Raw genomic sequence first — 26,835 nt, forward strand, 5'->3', positions numbered from 1 at the left:
TGTGACTATTTGCAGTTTGTCATTGTTCTGTAGCAGACCTGAGTGAGTAATTAATTGAGGGAATTTGACCACAGTGTTACCAAAACTGACAAATGGCTTCTCTCTGGAACTCTGGCAATCCTTTCCACTTATTTACAGAAAAACAAACCTGATCCCAGGGCCACAACCTTTTTTTTCCCTCTATGTTACAAATACTAGTCTTTGGAAAAATTAAGCACTATCAGAATTGATATTTCATTATAAATCCTTCTAATGATTTATCAGATATATCTTGCATACCTGGAAAGGGACAGGGTGACTAAAATGTGACATCATAGTTGAATATGTGATCTGACTCACATTGGTGAGGGCTGGCTGGGAAGTTCACAGCAAAAGTAGGTTAGGTAGGTCTGGGTTTTGTTCTAGTGGAAGAATTATCTCAGTCTTACTCTTGGTGAAAGGATCAAGAGAAAAAGGCAAAAACAGCCCCAGGGCTGGTGCCAGATTAAACATAATAGTTAATTTGAATGGTACAGAGGACTCCAGAAGGAAGCCCATGAACAGTCATGTCAGAAAGGTCACAGAAAGGAAGCCTCCCTCACCTGCCTATCAGCTGCTCTGGCTGTGGATGGCCCTTCTCCTCCAGGGAGGCTGCACTATAGCTGTGCCTTTCTCTACTTCTGCAGAGAAACCCTGTATTTCTATATATGCTGGGAGCAGAGACTCATTTCCATTTTCTAGGAGTTCCATAGCTTTTGTCTAAACTTGTCAGCTGCCACCACAGCCATTCTAGAGCTGTATTTACCTGGTGGGCCTTTGTCACTGTGTGTTCCTGTGTCAGAGATAGCTGACAAGCCTAATCTCACTGTGAGGCATGTTGTGGGGAATTGCACGACACAGACAGTTGCCAAAGGATGACCTAGCTAGCAATGATGATCCTCTAGTGTGGAAATGAGGGCATGCTACTTTCTAGGTCTTATTACAAATTCCCAAGATGCCACTGCTTCTCTTTTAATACCTGAAAGTGACCTTAACTTATAAGTGTTCCACACAGAAAACTTGCCACCTAGAGGCTGTAAAGGTGTAACTGATCTCTGCCTCCTCCCCTTCCCCTTCCTCATTTAGCTTAGCCTAAGACCTACAGTGGCAGAGCTACAAGCCCGAAGGATCCTGCGGTTTAATGAGTATGTAGAAGTGACCGATTCTCCCGACTATGACCGCCGAGCAGACAAGCCCTGGGCCAGGTTGACACCCGCAGACAAGGTAAGAATTTCAGTGACATTTTTGTGCTTACAAAACCTGCATACTCATCCTCCACTCACCCATCCAATCATCTTTCTCCCTCTGAACATCTGAATGCTCAAGTGGGCATGTGGAGTAATAGCAGTACAGTTCTTTCAACTGTGTCTCAGAGAAATTGTCTTCAGTTGCCATGTAAACAGTCCTTATTTAAGCATAGATGAGGAGGGTTTCCTCACAGCAGTAGTCAATCTTAATTATTAGGTTGTCTTTATTACAAAAGACCTAGGAGATCATAAAGCATGCACGCAGGGCTGTGTTTTCAGGCATTTCTAGAGGCAAATAGATATGGAAGTCTCTGATCTAACAAGTGAATAAATCCTTTGAGAAATTCATAATATTTATTAGGCAGTGCTGAAAGGTAGGAGTTAAGGCCTAGTTGGAGGCAAGAGTTCAACCTGGGGAATGTCTTTGGGAGTTACTTCTTGTGGCAGCCTTGTCTGATGTTCGCTTTGTTGCTCTCTGGCCACTGTATCATGAGCTTCATTTCTCCACTACACCATTCCCTTCATGGTGGGCTGACAGCTCTGAAGCTGTGAGCAAAAATAAATCTTCCCATACCCAAAGATTAATACCAACTATTTCTTTTTAAACTTTTTTTTTACACTAGGAGCTTACAAGTATTTCCAACAGTAAGTTCATAAATTTTTACTCTCAGCAAAATCTGACTTTCAATAAATACATGTCATACCTGTAACTAGGCACTTAATGACTCTGTGTAGTATTGTTGTGGTTTTTCCTCCCAGCCCTAAGTTCCCGGAATAAAGATTTATGAGACTCAAAACATACTTACAAATACCTTGGCCATATAGCTAGGTTTGATTCCTGACTAACTAATAACTTAAAATAACACATTTGTTCTAATCTTAGTTCTGCCAACTGGCTGGTTACCTCTGCTCAGGTACCATGCATCTGTCCTCCTTCATCTTCCCAGGCAAATCCCCTGCATCTGGCTCTTTCCCAGAATCTTTTCTGCCTGCCGAATATCTCATCTTCTATTTTACCTATACTATAGGCTATAGGTTTTTTTTAATTGACAGGCGATGCATCCAAACAATGTGCAAGAAATTCTTTCAACGTATAGTGACACTTGTGTATTGGTTGCCATGACTCTAATGTGGAGCTCATCTGGGCTGCCCACAGAACTACTTACAAATGATGTCTTCAGTGTAAGTGATCATACATCCTCCCTGAGAGGCTTGCTTCCCTCTGTGCAGGTATCTGTCCCAAGAGAGACCAGAAAAAAAGCTACGTGGCCCTTTCCAATCAGCTCTGGAAGTCACTTGGCTGTATGTCCACTTCATTCTGTTAGTTCCAGGCAAGTCATAAAGCCAATTCAGAACCAAGGAGAAGGGAGTAGATATCTCTATCTCTTGATAGGGGAGTAGTAAGGTCATATTGTATAGACTGAAAGTGTTATTTATCCTTCTTAGAAAAGTATGATTTGCCACATCCATTACCAGCCACCTGATTATTCAAATGCTAACCTTTAGATGGGCCAGATAAACAGTGAAACCTACAGATTTCAAAAAGTACAAGAGTGACAGTCCAAATGACTACCGCCCTCATATGTAAACTCAATTTGCCATTCCCTGTAAAGGCAGAGCTCATCTGTCTCCAGCTATAATGGGCAGAGATTTCTTTTTTTTAAGAACATCTGAACTGAGACTAAGATAGACTTCAGTCTTGGGCTTATTAGCTGCAGTGTATTGGGCCTGGTCAGGTTTTCTTCTACAAGTATGGTTTCTGTTTTGGAGTGTTCTGAAGACATAGACTTCTCACTTCTCCCTTTCTGACCATAGCCAGAGCACCAGAGCCCCAACATGGAGCCAGAGTCCATCCTGACTTACAGGGGAGGTTCGCTTTCTCCCTCAGAAATCTCACACATTATCCTGAGGTGACTGAAAGTCAAAAGGACGACATTTTTAGGGCTGTGCTTTTATTGTGTTTGTGTTCTCTAGGGAGCAAAAGTGTGTTTTCTAAAATTAAGAGTTTATTTTAGACAGAAAAAAGTGTGTACTTTTAAAGGTAGAAAGTAGAAAATAGAAAAGTGCAAAAATTGACCATGTTTACATTCAGTATGTTTTGTACATGCAAGCATTCTGTTTATGTGTAGTATGTTTTACTACAGTATGTGTTTCTTATCAAATAGCTGAATCACAAACAGTAAAAATCAACAGTGTAATTCAGATCAAAGCATAGCATTTTTATGAATGTCTAAAAATACTGTTTTCTACGTAACACTGAGAAAAATTAAATCATTTCCCATGATTGTAAAAATAGGTGTAAACAGGGCCCATGTAGCTGGTTCTATAGGGAGTATGCTGCTCAGTAAGCATAAAATCCACAGTTCGGATCCTAGGACCCCATGTAAGAAAGCTAACTGCTCATCATACATATGTTTAACCCTAGCAGAGGTAGCTGGGGCAGAGGTAGCTGGATCCCTGGGATGCTAAGCACACAGTCAAGCTGAAACAGTGAGCTCCAGGCTCATTGAGATATCATATCTCAAGAAATAATGCAAACGGTGATCGAGGAAGACCTTCATATGTCAACTTCAGGCTTCCATACATGCCCAATGAGTGTGCACACACACATGCGCATGTGCATACACACACACACACACGCACACACTCATGCACACACATATACACACATAAGTACGTATAAAGAAATATGGCCCACATGCTAAAAAGCATTTTATTTAAGGGTGAAAATTGCATGCTACTTGTCATTGTAGCAAAAAGAAAAAAAAATGGTTGTTATTATTTTTACCTTAAAATACTTCATAACACTTATTGGTCAGAGTCTAAATAATATATTGATTCATTAAGTTAATTGCTCTAAAGTTCATTACGTATTATTTAACTGTTGTGTTAAGAATTAGGTTAGGAGGCCAATGAGATGGTTCAGTGGGTAACCTAATTTGCTACCAACTCTTGACAACCTGAGTTTGGTCCCTGGAACACACATAATGAAAGGAAGTTTCTCTCTAGCTTCTACATGCATCTCACGGCACATGCAGTGCTCTACACAAGCACACAGACAGGCTCACATACACAGAAATAGATAAATGTTGCTTAAAATTAGTTTTATTTTTTAAGTATTGATCTCTGCAACCCACTTGAGTGGCTGGACATGGTGGTGCATGCCTTTAATCCCAGTACACAGGAGGCAGAGACAGGCAGGCAGGTCTGACAGGCACATCTCTGTAAGTCTGAGGCCAGCCTGGTCTACAAAGAGAGTTCCAGGACAGCCAAGGCTGTTACACAGAGAAACCTTGTCTTGAAAACACACACACACAAACAGACACGCACACACACAAATCTCTTGAAAATAAAAATTACTGAAAGCTTATATTACTTTTTAAAGAAAAATAAATTCAAATATTATTTAGATACTCAAAGTAATTTCACTCACTGGTTACCCAAGTTGGATTAAAATTTAAAATACTTATGAGACTTTCAGTCTAAAATTTTCTAGTAAAGCAGAATACATATTATTTTCTGATGATACATAGATCTGCCTCATTTATTAAAACTCAATGCTATCTTAGGTACAGGGGACATGAAGATGAATAGAGCCTTTCCAGAAATGCATTGACTAGCCAGTCCTGGGAAGAGTGTGATGCAAATTCTCTGTGGAATGTCATTAGTTGCTCTTGGGGTGCACACTTCCCTCCCCATGACACTGAGCTTAATGAGTCAGTGAGCAGTCCACTCTCTGTCTGATAACAGCATTTTAGCAAAGAAATAAACCAAAGATAGCACACGGAAATTCTAGCTAATTCTTCATTCACAACCCATGCTGGAATGTTTGAGAAGGCTGCAAGAACCATATTTTCAACAAATTGCCTGTTGCTTCTTGCCAAGAAGTGCCTCCAAACTGAGGAGCTCTGATTAGATTAAGAATGCATGTGGCTACTCACCACTAGCCAACCTTAAACCTAGGCTTAGTCATTTTTATGTGCTGGGTTTAATTCCCATGATAGTAAACACCACTAGGCATATGGTCTCAGTGCAACTCCCTGCAATTTGGGGTTGGTGCTGCATCTGAGTTTCAGCTGCTTTCCCATAGGTAGTCCAACCCAGCACCACCGGCCACAATCCCATGGTATTGGGTATATGTAGGACTTGCAGGTTTATGGGTAGACCCCCCCCATCCTAATCACTTAATGAATGTTTGGTATACAGTTGGTCAGTGATTCTCTGGGCCTGTGTTTCATCTTAGAACATCATGTAGATTTTCAACTGCCTTGTAATAAAGCAGCCCAAAGCTGCTGGCTTAAATCAGGGATGTATAGCACTCACAACTTTGTAGGTAAAAATTCTGGAGCACATCAGTCCAGAGGTTTGGTTCAGGCCCCCATGACATTGGAGAGATGCCAGGCCTCGAGAACCCACTTCCAAAGTCATTTCTTGATGGATGTGTCTCTGCCCTCCTGCTCCCTGTCTGCATGACATCTCATCCTCCAAAGTCTCTCTTAGTATTGGGGAATTCTCACCCTCCACCTTGCTCAGGGCAGTCCAGTGTTTCATGTGGCAGCTGGCTTCCAAGAAGCAAGTGTTGCTGGGCCAGGAACAGACATAGCCTAGGCTAATGCAGTGACAGCGGCACAGGGATTCTGCCATGTTCCCTGTTGAAAGCAGTAACAGGGCTCACCCGGTGTCCATGCTGAAGAGGCAGGTAGCAGACCTTAGGAAGGCCGTGATGTGGTGACATTGTAGAGCAGTGACGGGACTCATCCGGAGTCCATGCTGAGGAAGCAGACAGCACACCTGAGGAAGGCAGTGATCTGGTGACCCTTCAGAGGAGATGGGCTGTGCCCATGAATGCGTGACTGGTTCTGTGGGGAGCAGTGGGTGTGTGCTGGGGAGATGGGGACTGGAAAGCCATAGTTCTTTTTAAAGATTTTTAATTAATTTTTTCTTCACAATTTATTCATTATATATCCCAATTGAAACCCTCCCCATCAACTCCCCCAGTCCCACCCTCCCTCCCTATTCCCCTCATCCCCTTCCCCTAGCCCACTGAAAGGGGGAGTTGTCCACTATTGCCATCTGCCTATGGAAAGCTATAAGTTTATTGTGTGGAGTGGGGCACAGTTTGTGGTTGTACTGATTTATAAACTCCATAGCCAAGCTGTTTCTCTTTGAATGTTTTTCCTGGATTTTGCTGTATTCTTCAACTGACTGCAAGCTCACTATCACCAGTAAATCCTTCATCTTGTTTATATTCAGCTCTCCTTCATCAGCGTCCTCTTGCATCACAGTGAATTACTCAGGAGGCAGAGGCAGGCAGATCTCTATGAGTTTGAGGCTAGTCTGATCTACAAAGTGAGCCCAGGACAGCCAGGGCTCTGTTACACAGAGAAACCCTGTCTCAAAAAACCAAAAAGAAAAAAGAAAAAAAAAAAAAAAAAAACAACCTAAAGCATATTAGTAGAAAAAGTTTTATTCCAGTTCGTATATAAAAGCCTAAGTAATCACAAGCTAGAGTGTCTGGTAGGGATATGGAATGGTTGGGCCACTTGCCTCATGAGTTAAGAGAGCAAAGAGAAGATAGATTATAGTCCAATAATCTCCTCAGAGGCATGCCCTCAGTGACCTAAAGACACATAAGACCCTACCTCTTATGTGTTCACAGTACTTCTAATAATGCCTCCATGGACTTTGGGCCTTACCACATGGCTCTTCGGGTCACACTCACCCAAGCTGTACCAGTAGGAATGCTGAAGCTTAAGGGGAAAGTTACTCCCTAAGTGTCATGATGCCATGGAGCATTAATGCTAGCATCCATGTCTTCCTCGGCCAGTTTCGGTGCCTCCCACAGCCTCTGCTGAAAGTTTTGCATAGAGAAGAAATTCTAAATGAACACAGACGTGGAATTCTCTGCCCTTTTCACATGCAAACACTTCTTTCCAAGGAGGAACTTTTTCTAGAACTTCATTTGAGCAATTGTCTGGTTCCTGTCTCCAGTGCCAGTTGTTACTATGACCAAAACCAAGCATCCACATTGTTGTGATTGGTGAAACACATGGCATAACTGTGTCATAGGGGACTCTGGCCTACGAACATGTCTTTGCCTTAGCACTTCCAAAAGTTAGAGTTAGAAATAAGAATTCTGAGCACTGTTCACTGCCCCAAGCCCCACACACATACTCCCAAAGAGACTTCCAGGCCTAAAGAATATATCTGGGTGGAGGAGACAGTCTGTGACAACAGGGTTTAATTATCCCATTAAAATATTTTTGGAAGAGAAGTAGAATGTTAGTTAATGATGGGTGAGAGCCACAAAGGGTCTTGGGGCTTTGTTCTATCTTTTCCCTTTTCCAAAGTTCATTGACTTTCAACCACCAAGTAAATTCCCCTATTTCTCTCGGAAGGCACTCCCTGTGGTTTATATTGACATTTGGTATTTAGCTGAAGTCAGTCCCTTTAACATAGATGTCATAAGGATATTTTATTTCTACTTTTCCTTTTATATGAGGGAAAACATTCTTTGCATAAATAATATTTACAATATTCTGTGTTTTGTCTAAACAGTGCAATCTACACAGAGCTTATAAAGATGGAGGGTTTTTTTTTAATACTTTTTATATGAGTGAGATATTCTCTGTAGAAAAAATAGGAAGTAAAAATAAGGCAGAAATTTAAACTAATCCCATGTATAATCCTGCCTCTGTCTGTTAACAGACAGCCAAAGTTAGCATTTGGAGGGGCGTCTCCCCTTTCCAGTCTGCATGCATAAGCATCTTGTTGTACATGGCATGGATTATGTGTTCTTTAAATAAGGCCTTCTATTTGATGTTTCTGTGAGTGGCTTTAAATGCTGTGCTGAATTTTTAGCCCTGTTTGTCTAAACTTTCAGCATGAAAAAATAAATAGCAACTGCCTTCTCGCATCCCTGTGGCAGTGAGTCAAAGCTATGTTGCTATGGGCGGACAGGCTTCAATGTAAAACTTTCCTAAGAACAGACTATGGGTTCTCTGAAAAAACCCATGCCTTCCATCTGCGGTGGTCATCAGATGGGGGAACATTGCTGTATGACCCAACAGTGTGTCTGGTGAAGACCTTATTGCCTCCCCCCACACCAAAGACCCTCTAAGGGAGGCTGCCCTAGCTTTAATTTGGCTTTCACCTGAATATCCCTCCTCTGAAATGCAAAACCAAACGTGGTTATGACTGAGGAGTATTTCCAGAATTTGTGCTATTTGCAAGGACATAATGAGATGAGATAGCTGAAGAATGAGGACTGTGTCTACACACAAAATTCATTTATGGGGCCCAGGGTCTAGCTTAGTGGTAGAGTGCTTTCCTGGTAGGCGTGAGGTCTGGGTTCAATCCCCACCACTGCATAAAAAGAATGCATTCATGAGCATACACATGAAGGCCATTTTACATGTTTGTACCATACCTCTGCTTTGCAACTGTCACATGTGGTCAGGCATGGAATGTTTCCACTGGGGCTCACATGGGGCTCAGAAAGCTTCAGATTTTGAAGAGTTCTGATTTTTCCAAGTTTTATATCAGGAGTGTTCAGACTGTAACATGTTTTATTTATTAAACCTTAATCTGGAATAAATTAGTGATTCTTTTTCTCTTTCCCAAAATATTATGTCATAGAAGAATATCTGCCTGGCAGATACTGTGTAGGTTGGGAAAATGTGCAACCTAAATTCTGCTTCATTTTCTCCTGTTTAGGCAGCAATAAGAAAAGAACTAAATGAATTTAAAAGCACAGAAATGGAAGTTCATGAAGAGAGTCGTCAGTTTACCAGGTAGGTAGACAAGATTTAGTTTTGTATGTTTAGAATACTCAACATAGTAAATTTCATGTCAGGTGTACTGCAACACCGTTTGATTTTTTTTTAACGTGGTTTAGCAGGAAATCATCTGCTGTTTCTGCTTCCCTTACCTTTGTCTGTCTTTGCTTTTATGGGTAACCTAGAGTTCTGGTGGCAGATTGAAAGATACAGCAGGATCCGATTATAAATGTCTAGACTCTTCTGATTGGTTCAGTTATGTCTTTTAAGAACACCCAAACTAACAATGCTAAATAAAGTTTTCCAGGGCTGGAGAGATAGATGGCTCTTCTAACAGACCCAGGTTCAATTCCCAGCACCCACATAGCATCTCACAACTGTCTATAACTCCTGTTCCTGTTCCAGGGACTTCAACATTCTCACACAGACATAAATGCAGGCAAAATGCCAATGCACATACAACAAAAATAAATAAATTATTTTTAAAAATTCTAAAATGAGGTGTTTTTGTCTTTACCTTTCAGTGAAGTCTGAATCATTCTGAAGGGCTACATTAAGGCTCTCTTTTCTGTTTTTTTTTTTTTTTTTGGGCCAGTGAGCAAATATTGTAATCTTCTGTTCTTAAGCCAAGGCCTGAAGTTCTGTGCTCTGAACAGATGCTGGTGGAGAGGCAGGATGGGGATATGTGTTTCTTCAGGGTCACAGGACAATACTCGGACTAGAAACTGAGTTTTCAGAAGCTAGAACTTCCAGTGGAAATCAAGCTTTGATTGGCCCCTGAAGTCATCCCCTGTGAGGTCAGACAACTCTCTGAGGTACTCAACCAGTAAAGAAAGAAGCCTGACTTTAACTCACAATCTCAGAGACTCCAGGGCATGTCTGACTGGCTCTGCTGCTTCAGGACCTATGCCAGGCTTCACATCATGGTGGCCACACATCAGAACACCGCTCACCAGCACTATGCCCAGGAATGAGAATAAGGAAGAGACGTGGGACGCGGGCCCCATCCTCACAGGCGTGCCCCAACAACTGCAAGCTCTCATACCACGCCCACCCCTGAATTCCACAGCACTCCCAGTAGAGCCAAGCTGAGGACCAAGACTTTAGCACATGGGCACCCGAGATCCAAATTTCAACAACCGTAATGCTATGATTTTTCTCCCCATTACCCTTGGTTTTACCAATGACAGGAACTAGCTAGGAACTAATGTTCCTGTGGTCTGGTACCACATGTGACTGCTGTTCTCTTTACATCTCATCCATGTATGAGCTTTGCTTCCTATAACAGGCATATTCCTAAAATTTTGCACAGAAATTAAGTTTTTAGAATCCAGATTGAGGGGCTGCAGTGATGACTTTGTGGGTAAGAGGACTTTCCACACAACCATGAGGATTTGAGTTTGGATCTCCAGCACCCATCTAAATAGCCTGGCATGGCCACAACAGCCTATAACCACAGTACTGTGGGAACAGAGACATGGAGGTCTCTGGGGCTCGCTGGCTGCCAGCCTTTCAGGGAGGTGTGGCACAGGGAGATACAGACTTGAGATACAGGTTGAGCGAGAAACCCCATCTGCTTACATACTTGCACACACATATGCACAAACTCATATAAACATACAGACAGACAAACAGAGAGAGGGGAGAGGGAAGAGAGAGAGCAGGAGAGAGAGAGAATTAAATGATTGAAAATCCCAGAACAAATGGATGCATGAAGAAGACAAGGTTCTCTGTCTTTCCAAACACAAACACTGATGCAGTGCCCTGATCTAGAAATAGCCTCAGTAGGACAGCCAAATCCTGTGCTCCTAGCCTTCAGTGACTCCTAGAGGTCAGGGTGCTGTTCTACCTAGGGAACATTGTCACAAGGCAAAGGGAATGGAGGTGAAGCTTCATTTTTTCATAGCAGCTACCTTCTGTGAAGTGTTCTGTAGACACTGATCACGTAGGACGGTCTAGTGTGGCAGAGACTTCACCTTAGCATTGTTCTTCTTACTTCCTTGTTTGTTTGCCAACATATGTCCTGAATGTATCAGTGTTCTCTCCCTGAGGGCTTTCTGATGGTAAAAGGCTTTCTTGGCCCTTTACTATGCCAGACTGGTACCCTCTCTGTTACAGCTGGAAAAGTTCACATTAACACGTGACACCTGATGTTATGCTTGTTTAGGAAAACTGATCATAAAAAGGAGACAAGATAGTTATGGTGACACAGAACTGGCTGGGGAAATAAATGGCATGTGTTTGTGTGGCTGAGTCTTGACCCCAGAGCTCCACTCATCCCACCTAGCCATTCAAGTCACTTTTACTTCTGCATAGCTTTCCTATAAATCATTAAGATCTGTTAACCTTTTTCCATTTGATAGCATGAAGTGAGAATAAATTACAGCAGAAAATAAGCAAGAAAAAACAACCATGCATTTTGTAAAAGTTCTAATTCTCTGAGATGTATTTAAAAGAACTCCTTTCTGTTGCGTTCTTTTAGGAAATTCACTAAAACTAATCATAGGGACATGTCAGAAGCATTTATTTTTATGTTTTTATATGCACAATGATGCAATTTAAAAGCTTATCAACAAAACAAAGCCCCTTCTTTACTCCTTTCCCACCCTCATCTTTATTCTCCCAGGTAAGTGCTAGTTAAAGGTGGAGGTATGTACTTCTAGGCATTTTTTCCTGTGCAGTTCCAAACTCATCCATATATAATGTATGTGTATGTATAGACAGCCCAGATACATTCTCTCACTCACACACAACATGTGGAAAGGCAGTGCTTCCTGTTGTAAGTATGGCACTCATCTCCATGCCTGGGGCATCCCATAGAGAAGGTACTAGACACTACTGAACAGGTACTCCTGGATGCTGAAGAGCTTTTCATTGTCACCCTGAGACCGTGACTTCATGCTTGTGTCTGTGTACACATCCAGGATTTGTGTGGCCGCCCTTTTAGCTGTGTTTACTAGCTTACTGGAGTCATGTGTTTTATAACCCTTCAAAGATTCTTCTCTGATATCTTTCAAAAAGGGCACTTAGTTTACTGGCCCACAGCTGATGAGTACACAGCACACTTAGTCACGCTCATCAACAACTGGGTCAATGAGTGACTCCAAGGTTTGCATTCCACAGGATAAACAGTGATGTCCATAGGATTGGACATTTTCTTTTAGCGTTATTGACCCTTATTTTTTTTAATTGTTTGACTTTTGTATCCAAACATTTGTAAAATTTCTTTTGGCTTGCCTGTTTTTTTTATATAGATGAGTAAAATCTGAGATATTAGTCCTCAGTATTAGGTTATTAGCCTTTTAGGTTTTTTGGTTTTTTTTTTGCTATCTTTTGTATAAATATTTACACACTCAAAAAAATCTTTCTATATTGTTACTTTTAATTTCATTGTTTTTCTGTGCTTTATGGAAGGCAGCCAAGACTATTAAACTATTGTTTTTAGCTTTTTTCACATTTACAACTTCAATCCATTCAGCACTTCTTTCTGTGTATGATTCAAGAACATACGTGAACTTTAATTTTCTAAATCACTACTCAATTGTCTCTACCATTTATTGCCCTCTGGATGTAAAACTGGGTTCCATCTTACGTGCTAAGGGGCTTTGACTGTCCCTGCTTGTGCTAGTGACACCCTTGAGCTAGTCTTGTACTGTGGTTTTCTGTTAGATGTTTTTGGAGGTTTTTTTCTTACCTCCAAAATTCTGTTGGCTATTTACTCCTAGGAAGAAACACAGGCTGAACTTGTGTTTTATTGAATAATTTACTGATATTTTCATTGTTTAAGTAGATGCTAATAGATGATGAGTAGGTAAGTTTTGAGGTAGCAACAGCTCATGTTGAGGGACTAAACTTAAAAAGATTTTTGTAATGTATTGATCAACACTCTTTAAACTATTATTCCAATAAGGAAAAATTAAATATTTATAACAGCAAAATAAACATGCCTTGCTCAAGTTTTAAGGCTTGGCACTAAAGCAAATGTCTACTACTATTTTTCCATTAATTTATGTGACATCATTAGAGTTGCATTCCAGCGGGGAAGTACTTTTGGCTTTGGAGATATAAAAATCATGCTGTGATCTTCATCCTGGTGTCAGTGTTTCTTTTAAGAGGAAAAAGTTTTGATAAACACTACTGTCTCTAGTCAAAATAATATGAAAATATGGCCATGAATTTCTCTTAGGAAACTGCTCATGTAAAAGACTGCAGCATCTCAACACTCGCCCACCTCATGGGGCATAAACACTCTGAATCATTACCCATCCCTTTAAAAGCAGCCTAGACACGTGGCAGCAGTTCTTTCTTCTAGTTAGTGCCAGACTTTATCTCCCACATCATGTAAGCCTTCCTATCAGATCCTAAACCTCTGAGGCCTGTACAAATTGAAGGTAGGTTATACTGAAGAGAGCTCTGTGCCCTGTTCATCCAGAGACTCAGGCACAGCGATTGAGACCTCTCTCTGGAAACCTGGGAAGAATTGTGTCCCTTTGTAGCCTCCTTTGTCTCCAGTTATTTGCAAACATCACTTATCTCTGGGGAAGAGAGCTGGGAGCTGGGGCAGACACAGGAGACTTTGTGCCACTGACCCTTTCAAACTCTTTGCATTTTTGAGACGGGAGAATGTCCTGTCTAATCAACAACAGATATTTTAAAAAAAACACTGAAGGAATCCAACTCCTTAGACCCTGTTTCAATAAATAAGGATTCCAGCCTGGCGATTTATTTTGAATTACGTGCAGGCACTGATATCAGGAGTACTTTTAGCACAGCAGGAAGACACTTCTTTGGCCTCCATCGCAGAGAGTCTTTTGTTGTGTGTGTTATGATGAATTGTGTTGATCTGTAATATCCCTGGTTGCTCCCAGCATTTTACAGAGAGCTTTTTGGAATTGAAACCCAGGTTAGGACCTTGCAACAAGGGTGAGGACAAGAATTTAGCCTGGGGCCTGATAAGAGACCAAGCTGTAACCTGCATTCCTTGGCATATTAGCTGCAGTCTCTGGTTGCAGTCTGTATTCTCCCCCTTTTTTGCCTACTCAGCCTACTGCTTGAAACCCAAAAGTGAACCTGCTTGAACAGTGGTCTGTGTGCTGATTATGTAGAGTCATTATGTTCTCAAAAGACACCACCATGACAAACAGAATCCACTTCCCTTTTAGAGACAAGTGGAATTTCTATAATAGAAAACAGTTCTCTAAATTATGTGGCAAATTACATAAAAATTCATATTTTACTTAAAAATAAATTTTAAAAGATTACAGTAGTAAGGCTTGGGTAACTGGAATCTTCTGGGTGGTATTCATTTTCTAATGGGTTTTTTTTTTTTTTTTGGTGTGTTAACGTATATCAGATTTATAATCAAGAGCGGATGTCACTTTTTACAAAATAAATTTACTTTTGCACACTAACATTTTAGAGTACAGAGTAACTTCAGATATAAATAATCTTACTTGTCTGAAATATTTGCTTATTAAATAAGGAGTATTATCATACTCTCATGGGTCATTGAAGTGAAGCTTTTAAAGTCAAAACAGCTCTCAAGAGATTTTTTTTTTTGTACCACAACCAGTAGACAAACAGTATATTGCCTGACTGCCTATGGTACAGTGGTATATTTAAAATTCAAGTGTCTAGGGGAAAAAAAAAAACACTGAAAATGAGATCAAAAGGTCTTAATAGTCTATTATAGTTATCGAGTACTTTTTCTTTTCTAAACTTCTAAAATGCTTTTCATGTATTTCCACACTGCATATTGTATTTTGTTTGGAGGCATGTGCTTGGATCATAGAAAAGAAGCCACTCTTTCAGCTCCTAGGTGGGCATGGCCTTTCAAAGTGTGGCGCTGCAGAGACTATAGCACAGAAGAGGAGCTGGAGCCTGGCATTTCCCTTTGGTAATCCATTGTCTTGTACCTGGACAGAGACGTTGAGAGAGTTGTAAATACTGCAAGTCTGCCTCAGCATTGGGAATAAGAGGAGCACAGGCAGCATGGCTGCAGTGCCCCAGGAGACAGGCAACGGTGGCTTAGGAGAGGATCTTCATTTAACACAGTTCTGTGTAGCACAGCAGTGAGACCCCTGTAAGGAAAAAGGGCTTGATGGTGGGGTCACAGCTGTGTGATAGTGTTCTCGCCTCTCCTGCACGGGATCCTGAGCTTAAGCTCCAAACCCAGAAAGCATAAATAACTGAAGGAGGATTAATTACCTAAGATCTTAATATGTATCCAACATCTTTTTTTTTTTTAATGTATACAGTGTTCTGCCTCCGCCCCCCCCCCACTCCCAAGGTATGTACACCTGCACACCAGAAGAGGGCACCAGATCTCATTATAGATGGTTGTGAGCCACCATGTGGTTGCTGGGAACTGAACTCAGGACCTTTGGAAGAACAGCCAGTACTCTTAACCTCAGAGCCATCTCTCCAGTCCCCTGTATCCAACATCTTAATATGTATCCAACATTTAAGCACACAGACAGAATATTTCGCATGTGTGAGCAGTCTTATTTTTCTACTCTCTGAATGAGTTCATTCAGATAGTAGAGTAAGCTTTTAGGAATGGAGTTTGGGAAGAACTTCCTTTGGTAAATAAATATTCTTCTTTCAATTCCATGACTATAAGAAACAGTCCTGTTTCAATCCCTCTCATAATAGGAAACTAAAAATTATGCATTCTCGCTTTTTAAAAAAAAAAGAAAATGTCAATAATTTCATAATCAGACACATCTTAAACAGAGGATGGAGGACAAGCTTGTGTCCTTAGGGCAGAGTGAGTCTGTTTATTGTTTCACTGACTTGATGCCTACAGCCAAAACTGTCATTCTATCAAATAGGTGAAGTTCTTGGGAAATAAAGCTAAACACTCAGGAAAAACTACATTTGCTGTTCCTTTCACCATAAAATTCCACAGCCAAACTTGAATAGAGAAAGCCTAATTTTTCCTAATTTTGCAGGGTATAAACATCTTTGACTGACTTGGATACTGTAGTTTGTGTTTGTTTTACCAGAGCTTGTGGAGTCTATAAGAGAGGCCGAAGCCACAGTGCTAGCCAGCCACACCTTCCCCAGCCAGTCCAAGGACCTGGTGTCATGTCACAGTTCAACCCAATGGAATTCACTTTCAACTTTTTTATGTGTGTTTTTGTTTTGTTTTTGTTTTTTTGAGACAGGGTTTCTCTGTGCAGCCATGGCTGTCCTGGGCTCACTTTGTGGACCAGGATGGCCTTAAACTCCTAGCGACTGGCCTCCCTCTACTTCCCTGAGTGCTAGGATTACAGGTGTGCACCACACTGAGCTGTTCTGGAAAGAACCCCAGTTTTAGTTTCTCCAAACCAGCAAGAAAACTCTTAAAATTCCCTCCACACCCTCCTGTATACACCATTTGCTCAAAAGTCTGGGTAGAAAGTGAATTCCAGCTGTTTGGCTCTCCCTGAGCTATCCTGGGCTCTGTTTCCTAGATGCAGCCAGCACAGGTGTGCTGCACCAATGGAGGTGGGGCAGCTGGACCAGCTGCTTTTTTCGCTGGGAAAAGCTTAAGAATACCCATTTATGTCTGCTCTCCTAGATGCATGTGAGATAGCTTTGGTAACTGTCATAGCTCAGCTAGAGATGGAGGTCAGGCCTTAGGTATGCTCAACACCATGAGTCTACCCATCACTATCTTGGCCCAGGTCTGTCCTCGAAGGTAATCTGATAAGTAGGACAAAAGTGCGTGGAATCTCTCCCTGGCAGGCAAGCTTCTGGATGGAACCAGAGTTCAGCCTTGCCCTTACCCAGCATGGGATTCCTAGGCAATTATAAGTCCCTGCAGCTTATTGTTTCAGTAGTCTGATAGCACAGACGTCTCTCTTTAAAATATCTCCTTTCCTGCCAGGATAGTCACAAGAAGATAACAGAAGCCTCTCTTTGAATGAAAGCTCAGTTGAAGACTTATATTGATCATAATATAGGTAAAATTATAGACTGTAGAGCCAGCACCTCTACTTCCTCTTCTCTGCCTTAGACAAATGATTTTTTTCAGGTTGTTATTGGCCCTTCCTCAGTGGCATTCTGGAAGGTTCTACTAGCTGAGTTATCATATAGTAGTATATTTAAGTAGTAAATATACTAGGAAAATAAATTTGGGACTCTTAAGGGTGAACTGTCCAGCTATATAAAATTGTTTGTAGAGTTATCACATCATTTCCTAAATGCTTTTTACTGTGTATTCGGTTGTTTGTGCTTTCAGCAAGTGCTGATTAAGTACACAGAGTGGGTTTGCCAGTTCTGGACTCTGGAAACTTAGTGCATATAAAGTCCTGGTCTCTGATGTCATCTGATGAGAGAGACAAATCATTAACAGTAAAAGACCTGGCAGTCATCTCAAGTGCTGTGGAGAACATGCAGCAGGATGCTGTGAGAGACAAGGAGACATGGAGCTTTCCCAAACCAGTGAATGGGCTGAAGCTAAAGCAGAAATGTATGCACTTGGAGCTCAGTTCTTAACTCCACCACTGACCATGTGTGACACCCTTTGACCATGATCTATATTTGAGGAACAGAGCGATTTCCTTGATGTGTTACATGCGATACCCATGCCTCAGCCGTGCACAATTTTTCCCAGCTCAGTCCCACATACTTGGCACAGACACATATACAGACAAAGCGCTCACACATAAAAATCAATAAAAATTATAATTAAAAAAGTAAATCCAAGTGGGGAAAGTCAGTTTAAAGTCACTAGTAGGAGCTGGTGAGACACTGACAACAATGCCCTCGCTGGGGTGGGGTGTTTGTTTTATCATTTCTGTTTGTTTGTTTGTTTGTTTGTTTTAAAGACAGCATCTCACTCATGTAGACCAGGTCACCCTGGAATGCCTCATGTAGCCTAAGATGACTTTGAACTTTCCATTGCCCTATCTCTACCGATCAAGCAACAGGATTACAGCTGTGTACCACCATGCCTGTCATTAATCTAATAAAATGATGATTGTTGTGTTTGCCTTTCATATCTACGGGCTAGGTATAACCAAATTCACTTAAGACACATCTCACTTTGCTTAATGTGGGTTAGAATATGGCTGTAGATCACACTAGAGGTTTGTCTTGATTATTCTATGAGCCTGAATACTACCAAGATCTTTTTTTATAAGAATCGTGTCTACTTTCCTATATAGCACACACAACAGTGTTCTGTTACAGCAACAATTTTACAGTAACAGGGAGGGTGATATTCAGAATGGCTTTCTGCATCTTCCTCACTTCATCAAATGTGGAATACACTTCCATCCAGAGACTCACAGTTTCTGTTTCTTACTCCAGGTTTCATCGTCCATAATGAAGTGTGGGACTGCTCAGAACTATACACTGATCATCCCTGGCAGAAGCCCTGCTTCCTGAGACCCTGACATTGCACTGAGATTTGAATGTGTCTGTTTCCATTTCATTGTGAAAGTGTGCAACTTGGGTTTGGTTAGGAGTGTTTCTTGCCTTCATAGCCCAGACCAGGCCAACAAGCTGAGAGCCAGATGCAGCAAGCCTGGCTGCCCAGAATGTGCGATGATATAGGGGGCACCCTGGTTTTCGCCACTGTTCTTCATCAGGAATTTTAATCAAAGAAGACAAGCAGAAGACAATCGCCAGAAAGCCAAATGGTATAGTGCGTGTGCATTCACAAACAATAGGCATTGGAATAGCTGGTGGTCACCCTAACAGGGTGGGAGCTAAAAATAGGAATTATTATGTTAATGAAGAAGATCATTATGTTAATGAAGAAAAGAAGAATGAATATAAGTATATTTTTGAAGTAGGCATTTGGTAGCTGAGAACTCGCTAAGGGATTTGGGAACCTACTCACCCAATGCGGACTCCTTAAAGACGATTCTAGAATATTCTTGTTTGACGATAAGTTGGTTCTGTGTAGTTCCATTTTTTTTTTTAATATTGTGCCAGTGAACCCAGTTGCCAGAAACAAATCTGAGTGTTTGTCAAATGCAAGAAGCTTCAACTAACTCTTCCCAAGCATGCTTGCTGGCATTGTGTTGCATGCTTTAAGTAACACATGACGTTTTCTTATACTGTTTTCCTAATGTATGAACCCTCTACATGGGAACAGAAATAAGGTCAGCTATAACGTGACCCTGTAAACCTGTTGCAAGCTTTAGAGTTAGATCTTCTAATCTTACCCTGTCTTAATTATCTCCAAAGTTGGGAAAATGTTCATTATCTAAAGATGATCAGGACAGTCATGGCATCCTTTTTGAAAACTCGATCCAGAGTTGCAGCTTAAGCAACATACAAAAGTGTCTGCTGCTTGCTCCAAGTTGTGAGGAAGGATTTTTAAAAAAGAAAAGATAGGTAGTTTTGAATACTGCATTAATTTAAAAAAAAGTTTAGGTTGCTGCTATTAAAAAAAATAAAACAATAAAAACCGAGTGCATGGATTTAAGAAAAAATACCCCAAGGCTTAAAGGAACACAGAAATCTGCTGGTTTCTATAAAAGGGTCTTTATCTTCTATGATGAACACTGAGTCACATCCATACATACAGTATTTACTCCCCTTGCCAGAGAGGCACTGAGATACAGCTGAAGACCATTTCCCATGACCCTATAATCAGAATTGTTTACATTAAGAAGCTTCCTCCCTCACACTGCTCTTCTCTGTGGTGTCAGCCCCAGCACAGAGCCCCAGAGGGCTCCCTTGTGAATACTACCTTGGATTTCATCCCTTAACAATTGGTTTGGGCCCCTTGTATTAAAAACATACGCTTTCTTAAAGATAGAATCTATATTACATCTATCTTATTCTTTGATCTGGAACTATGATAGTTCTGAAGTGTTTCTGCCTCAGAATGTGGAAGCCTGTAATTTTCTATTCTGCTGAAAATCAGCATTTAATCAGTTGAATAAGTGTAGGTCCTGCCACTCTGTGGTATTTGAAAGAACCACTTGAAATTTGATGATTTCATTTCAAAGAAACAGTGATTAGCTGCAGTTGTCTATTACGAAAAGCCAGGAGGACCATTCCATGAGGTAGCCAGCATTACCATACCCTTCGTTGTGCTTAGCTGTTTGCATTAATCAAACAAAGCAGCGGTCTACACTAGTTCGTCTCACTAATGGCTTAAGACAGACTTTGCTTTTGAAATAATGTCTATGAGTGCCCTGGTATTCGTCTTTGGCTGGGGGCTTGTTTATTCTGTTGCTGTTTTGCACTGCTGGGATGAACCAGGCCTTGTGCATGCTCTGCACACTCTAACCCCTGAACTACACCCATAGCCTTTGTTTGTTTAATAGAGTCTCAATTCGGTCATAGAAATTAACTTTGTTCTTGTTTTTGCAAAGAAGTTTTCCTTCTTGATGATACTCTACGATCATCTTAGTGTCATGAGAAAAATGCCAAGGCAGATAATGTTTCTTTGTTCATGCTTATAGTCTGAGAACATTTTAAAACTTCTAATTGCATCTTCTCCATACATTGTAAATGCAAGGCAGGCGCACCAGTTTATTCAAAGTGTGTTTGTATTTGGTTGGTAAAAAGAGCCAGCCTTTTTTGAGCCGGGCGCAGTGGCACGCACCTGTAATCCCAGCACTTAGGAAGGCAGAAGCTGAAGGATCTCTCTGAATTTGAGGCCAGCCTGGTCTACAAAGTAAGTCCAGGACTACACAGAGAAACCCTGTCTCAAAAAACAAACAAACAAAAAAAGCCAACCTTTTTCCCCACTATACAATTCTTTCCACAATGATATTCACCCATTACAAAACAAAACACAAAATGCTTTGCATACTGAAGCTGCCCCCAGTCAACACCCCTGCACTGCACAAATGGAAACTTGTCTCCCTGGTACCATCTGCCAGATTTACGATACATATACCTCTTCATACCAATTGATACATTTGGAGGAAACATTTGTAAGAGAGACATTTAAAAAGCTAAAAATTAACTACCAGTAATCTAATATTTAAATAATTGAAACACTGGTTACCTCATTATAATGATCTATTAAACATTTTTAAAAGCCATGGAAAGAATTAAAATATTATGAGCCAACAGTAGTTCTCAGATAAGGCTCTGTTTTCCCGGTTAATTTTTAAAGGCAGAAAAGTTGAAAGGCTGTATAGCTCAGCACCAGCCCACCCACAGGCCTCCAGTTAGGCCCCACAGAAAGCAAGGGCATGGCTCCCTCTCCCCACAATTAGGCCTCTGCCGACTGCCAGCCTATCTGCATCCCAACAAGCAAGCTGCTGTTCTGTAAGAAAGCAAATGTGTGTAGAAATTGGAGTTATTTTTGTTGCAGTTTTCCCACAATTCCAGTTTTTTATTAAAGCACACTATTAGGCCCATAGAGCAACTGAGTGGGTTTTCCTGACTCCCAAGATATGATGAAGACTCAGGAAGAAAGGACTAGATCAAATAGCAAAGCCCAAGTGGCCATTTCCATCCTGGTTTTTGATGGAGGAGGAAACCCCTGTTGCTATTAAGGTAATGAGAAGACACTAAGTCCGTCATTAAGCAGCCTCATGATCACTAACAACCAACATGACAAAAGCACTCTTCTAATCTGAATTCACTTGGGGCACCTTGACTGGTGCTTTCCTATACGTGTGAAATGTCTTGTGGTTTTGTGTTGCTATGATGAACGTTTATGTTTATTCCTTAAATCATTTAATCAAAGTCTACAATATGCAGAGCACCATCCTGGGTATTTGAGCAGCTATTAATTAAAGGAAAGGCAAACATATCAATCTCTCTGACTTACCCAGAAATGCTGCCTTTCTGGTTTTTGGTTTGTTGTTTGTTTTTTTTTTTCCCCCCCATCTTTATTAGCCAAATGAAGGCAGTCAGTCATATGTCTCTGGTGTGAGAAGAAAGTTCTGAAATTTAATTGAGAATATATTGAAGGAAATAAAAGACTAATATTTTGGCTCTTCAAAATCACCAAATAAAGATAATTTTAAAAAGACCACTGACTGCTCTTCCAGAGGACCCTGGTTCAATTCCCAGCACTTACATCTGTCATCCTCACACAGACATACATGCAGTCAAACCTCTAATTAACATAAAATAAAAACAATTATAAAAAAAGTCACCAAATAATGAAAATGAATTGTGAGCCCTTAGAAACTGCCAGGCTTTGTACCTATAATCAATTCCATAGTGAATTGGCCCTTTTTCAAAAAATACAGTAATTTGTCCTTAAGACAGGAGATGTGGGTTAACACCATATGTCCAGGTAGACCTGACAGCAACACATGATAGACAAGACCTGTGATGATTAAGCTGTCGGTTCAATAGAAAGAGGATCGTCTACCACAGAGCAGTATGTCTGCATCTGGACAGTAAAATAAGGGTTTCTATCTCGCTCAAAAAGTCCACTCTGTGCTATTTGTGCAGGATCCTAGCAGCATATTTTAAAGAAATAAGCTTTCTTTAGTGTATGTGAAACAGACTTAAGTTTGTGGATGTATGGATTCATGTCATTTTACTTGGTATGGTGAATTTGTTTATGCATTCCTAAATCCCCACTTATCCACTTTACTAGTACAAGAAGCTGTACTTGGAGATCGTTATTCCTTAGAGAATACAAATTGTCCCTTCACCCCTTAAAATGATTAATCTTTTGTTAGTGTTTGCTGTCTACTTACTGGTGATATGTTTTGTTTAACAAAGCAGAATGAACCTTTAGACGATATGTGCTAGAGGGGACAACAGTGACAAGAATAAGCAATTGTCACATTAATGGGAACAGCTTCCTGAGAGAAAGAGCATTCCTAGGCAGCTCAGACTCATGTTCCAAAGAGGGGCTCTAGGTTCCACTTCAAAGCCAGGCAGGGACCAAAGGGTGATGGAGATGAAGGTAGAAAATCCAAAATCATTCTCATTTTTGCTTTCTATTTACTTTTTCTAATTGTTAAGCCTACAACCCTCTTTCAAAACATTTCTAGAGAGCAACTGTAATAGAGACCAACCTTTTTTTATGATGGTATTTTGTTTTGTGTTTTCTATGTTTGTTTTTTGAGGCCAGCTTCATCCCAAATTAACAAATCTCATTTTATAAAGTGCAGGGATTTTGGCAAAGAAAATAAAGCCCTGTGGCTGCTACTTCTACTAATGCCAATTTCTAGCCATATTGGGTTTTACTGCAGAAAAATGGCATTTAGCTTGTTGCTTCTGTCACAGCTGCATGTGAACAAAAAACTGTTGATAGATGTTTCCCAGTGGGGTGCTGTTGGCATTTGGATCTGGACAATTCTTTGTTGTGCTGAAATGTACCACATGTTGCAAGATGTTCAGTATCCCAGGCTTCTACTCAACACCAGGATCATTCCCAGACATTGTAAAAACCAAAATATATAAATAAACAAACAAACAAATAAACAAACAAATAAATAAATAAGCCTGCCCACATATTTATCTACCTGCATAGAAGGGTGGACCCCTCAGCTGAATAGTGCTGTCTGCTGCAACAAGGACACGTGGGGGAAAGAGCCTACCCCCAAATACCATCTCTCTTGCCTTGCATATCTCTGATCCACTTCTCCTTCAAGCCTTCTACTTAGATACAGCTGAAATTGGCCTGTCCTGTAAGAAAGAGGTTCCCAGGTGGTCTTGTCCATTACAGTGGGCAGTGGGCAGAGTGACTTGGCCTGATACTTCTGGAGAGAGTACGTGAAGCAAACTCTTGTTCATTACTTCACAGTGTCACTTCAGAACTAGACTGCTGGTCGTCGGAACACAGTGGCTTTGAATAAAACATTGGTCTTTGGAAGTCAACACTAGATTCTACCCAGTAACCCTGTGGATGGAGCTGCAAAAGACTCTCACTCTTCCTCCTGTTGACAACACACTTAATCCACATGAAAATGCTTGGATTCATCTGTGCAAACATATCCATACAGTTCAGCTTCTCTAATAAGATGTGCAACTATGACATTGTGACAGAAATGTAAGTGGCAGATTGCATTCATAGTGTTCACACCACAGATAAGGCAAAAACAAAATGAGTTTTCCCCAGGTGCAGCTCAATCAGCCTGTGCTAACCACACAGAAAGATACTGTTTAGGCCGCTGAAACTGAATAGTCAATACATCTTGAGAAACACTTAGATGAATTGCAGCTAGCTGCAAGGATGGAATTAATTCCTCCCACTCCAATATTTTAATATTAAATTTCTAAAGACACTTTTTTTTTGGAGCAGAGCAACTCAGAGTCAGTAAAGGTGATTATAGCGTAAATCTATATAGATGGTGCTTAAAATTTTTTATCTTTCTTAATAGCAGTATTTTTTTAAAAAAAAGAGAATAAATTGAAAGAGTAAATGAGGCAGAATGCCACTCCACCCTCAGGGCAATTTTGTGGTTTATTAAAATGCCAGTAATATTTGTGCCACTTGCCAGCTTGGGAAGGGGGAGGGCTTTTCCCTTAATGGATGCTCATGATGTGATTTTTGACTGTATTGTTACATTGCTTAGAGAGTGTCTACCATGAGAAATTGCCACTGTAGTACTAATTAGCTTTTGGAAAGAATTATAAAGAACTGAGAGTCAAACCACTTTCATCACTCAAACCATAGGCACTAATTCTTTAGCATTTCTTCTGTGGCTTAGATGTGTGCAAATGTATTCAAAGCATCCTGTGCAAATTTCACCAGTATTTAACCTGCTGAAAATTCAAACTAGTCTCTTTCTCTCTCTCTCCTGAGTCACAGTGGTTTTTCCATAAGGGACTGTCTGTGTTCTTTTGTTCTCTTGAGCTTTGGTTAGCGATGGTGAACTGTGATCAGCAGTTGTGAGTCTCCAGTGCATGATGCAGTCACTAAATGGTGTGCTGTCTGTGGGTATTAATAACTGGAACTGTACTCACAAGAACAGGACACTTTCTCCTCTGGTGGTTAGTAGTCCTTTACTATATTATAGTAGGTGGGTGTGATGCCTGCAAGTAGATACACCGAAGCGTATGTCCTCCACGATTGTAACCTGAAAGACCATGTATTATCTTTTTATTCCATATTGGTGTTTGTGTTATTTAAAATGGAAAATTATACTCCATCTAGTAGTATGATAATAGAATACTCCGCTGTGCACAATTCCAAGTGCCTTAGAACATTGTTTAGCTTTCATAAGTATATGCATATGCATAGATGTGTGTATAAAACTGGGAAATGTTACCTCAATAAAATCATTGGGAAATCCTAGGTTTAGTCTGTTACTGTTTGTCTTCTTTATCAGATAGCTTAATCTTTCTATTTTATATTTATTTATTTTATGTGTTTCTGAGACAGGGTCTCCCAGATAGGCCTCTAACTCAATACATAGTCAAGGATGGCCTTGAAGTCCTGATCTTTCTGTCTCCACCTCCCAAGTGTGCTGAATTGCAGACATGCACCACCAAGTCATCATGCACAGGCTTTTTACGTTAAAAACTCATGGAGGTCTCATTTGGAAAGACTCAGACACATTTTATCCCTGGTAGTGCAACCCCACCTAACTTTTAACATATTTTGTATGTGAGACCTAGTAATTTGTACTTTTCATTTAAAAAACCTACCTTTAAGATTTATTATTATTATTATTATTAGTGTGTGTGTGTGTGTGTGTGTGTGTGTGTGTGTGTGTGTGTGTTTTAGTCAGGATTCTCTAAAGGAACAGAATTGATAAAAATGAATCTACATTAAGAAGGGGTTTATTAGGCTGGCTTACAGGCTGTGGTCTAGCTGGTCTAACAATGGAAAAAGAGCAAGAATCTGGTGGTTGTTCGGTCCATGAGGCCAGTGTCTCTGCCAGTCTTTGATTCATGTTCTAGAACCTGGGAGAAGTATGTTCTAATACCAGCAAAGGAACACCTCATCAGTAGGGTAGATGAACTTGCCAGTGAGAGTGGGGCAAGCAGGCGAGAATCAGAAGTTTCTTCTTCTGTGTCCTTTCATGTAGGCTGACACCAAAGGGATAATTCCAGATTTGGGGTAGATCTTCCTACCTCAAGTGATTCAATCAAGAAAAGGCTTTCACAGTGTGTCAAGATCAAGTTGATCACCAAGATTAGCCATCAGAAGTCCACCCCTTGTCAACATAACACACTATCATATATGCTTATGTCATTCTTAATTTATAAATATAAACAATGACCAGGTCCTAATTATGCCTAATGCAATATAACTATTCCACGGACAAGGGCAAATGCATTATATAGTTTGGAATAGGTGGCATTGTCCCTTGAGGGGCATTCTTTTAATATCTCACCACTTAAATATGATAGCCACTGATATTATCTCAATTGGTGTAGCATTACATGACAAGGACAAAAAGGAAAGAAAACCTAACTATCTGCTTAATATGTCTATCTACATATGTACAAATACATTCTTAATGAGATATGACAGAAACACTGATGTCAATTATAATCTTTCTTCCTGCAACTGGTCACATGGCCTTAGCTGGTATTTATTTCTACTGCCCATTTTGTATTTCTTACACCCCCAGCAAGCACCTCAGCAGGTCATTTCAGGACATGAATGATTCATGTCTTCATGAAGGTCTTGATCCATTATCATCCTGCCTGCATTGGGCTGTAGTTACCCACTGACTTTAAACATAGGACGAAGGAACACCAAGACACACCTCACAGAATCTCCTGCACTTCAGACATGATCTTCCTAACCTCCACTGTAGAGAAGCAGTGTAATTTCCTCATGGGAGTCCAGTACCCAGAAAGGCCAGAAAAAGATGTCAGACTCCCTGGAGCTGGAGTAGGAAATAGACTTCTTCACTGTGTTTGCTCTTTAATGTGCTGTGAGCAAGGAAAAAAGCTGGAAG

The 26,835-nt window shown here is 40.6% G+C and overlaps 1 protein-coding gene across 4 annotated transcripts in view; it reads left to right on the top strand.

Moving 5' to 3' along the window:
* Phactr2 (phosphatase and actin regulator 2) overlaps positions 1-25,209 on the top strand; it is a 271,411-nt gene extending 246,202 nt beyond the window's left edge. For all 4 annotated transcript variants that reach the window (XM_055627713.1, XM_055627714.1, XM_055627711.1 and 1 more), the window contains 3 exons: positions 1,105-1,242; positions 8,982-9,058; positions 18,344-25,209. In XM_055627713.1, the coding sequence (XP_055483688.1) occupies positions 1,105-1,242; positions 8,982-9,058; positions 18,344-18,359 (231 nt within the window). In that variant the 3' untranslated portion in view covers positions 18,360-25,209. The remainder of the gene's footprint in view (positions 1-1,104; positions 1,243-8,981; positions 9,059-18,343) is intronic.
* Positions 25,210-26,835: the final 1,626 nt, after the last annotated feature.

The sequence above is a fragment of the Psammomys obesus genome, unplaced genomic scaffold (assembly GCF_907164565.1).
Source record: "Psammomys obesus unplaced genomic scaffold, mPsaObe1.curated_primary_1811, whole genome shotgun sequence".
Classification (NCBI taxonomy): Eukaryota; Metazoa; Chordata; class Mammalia; order Rodentia; family Muridae; genus Psammomys; species Psammomys obesus.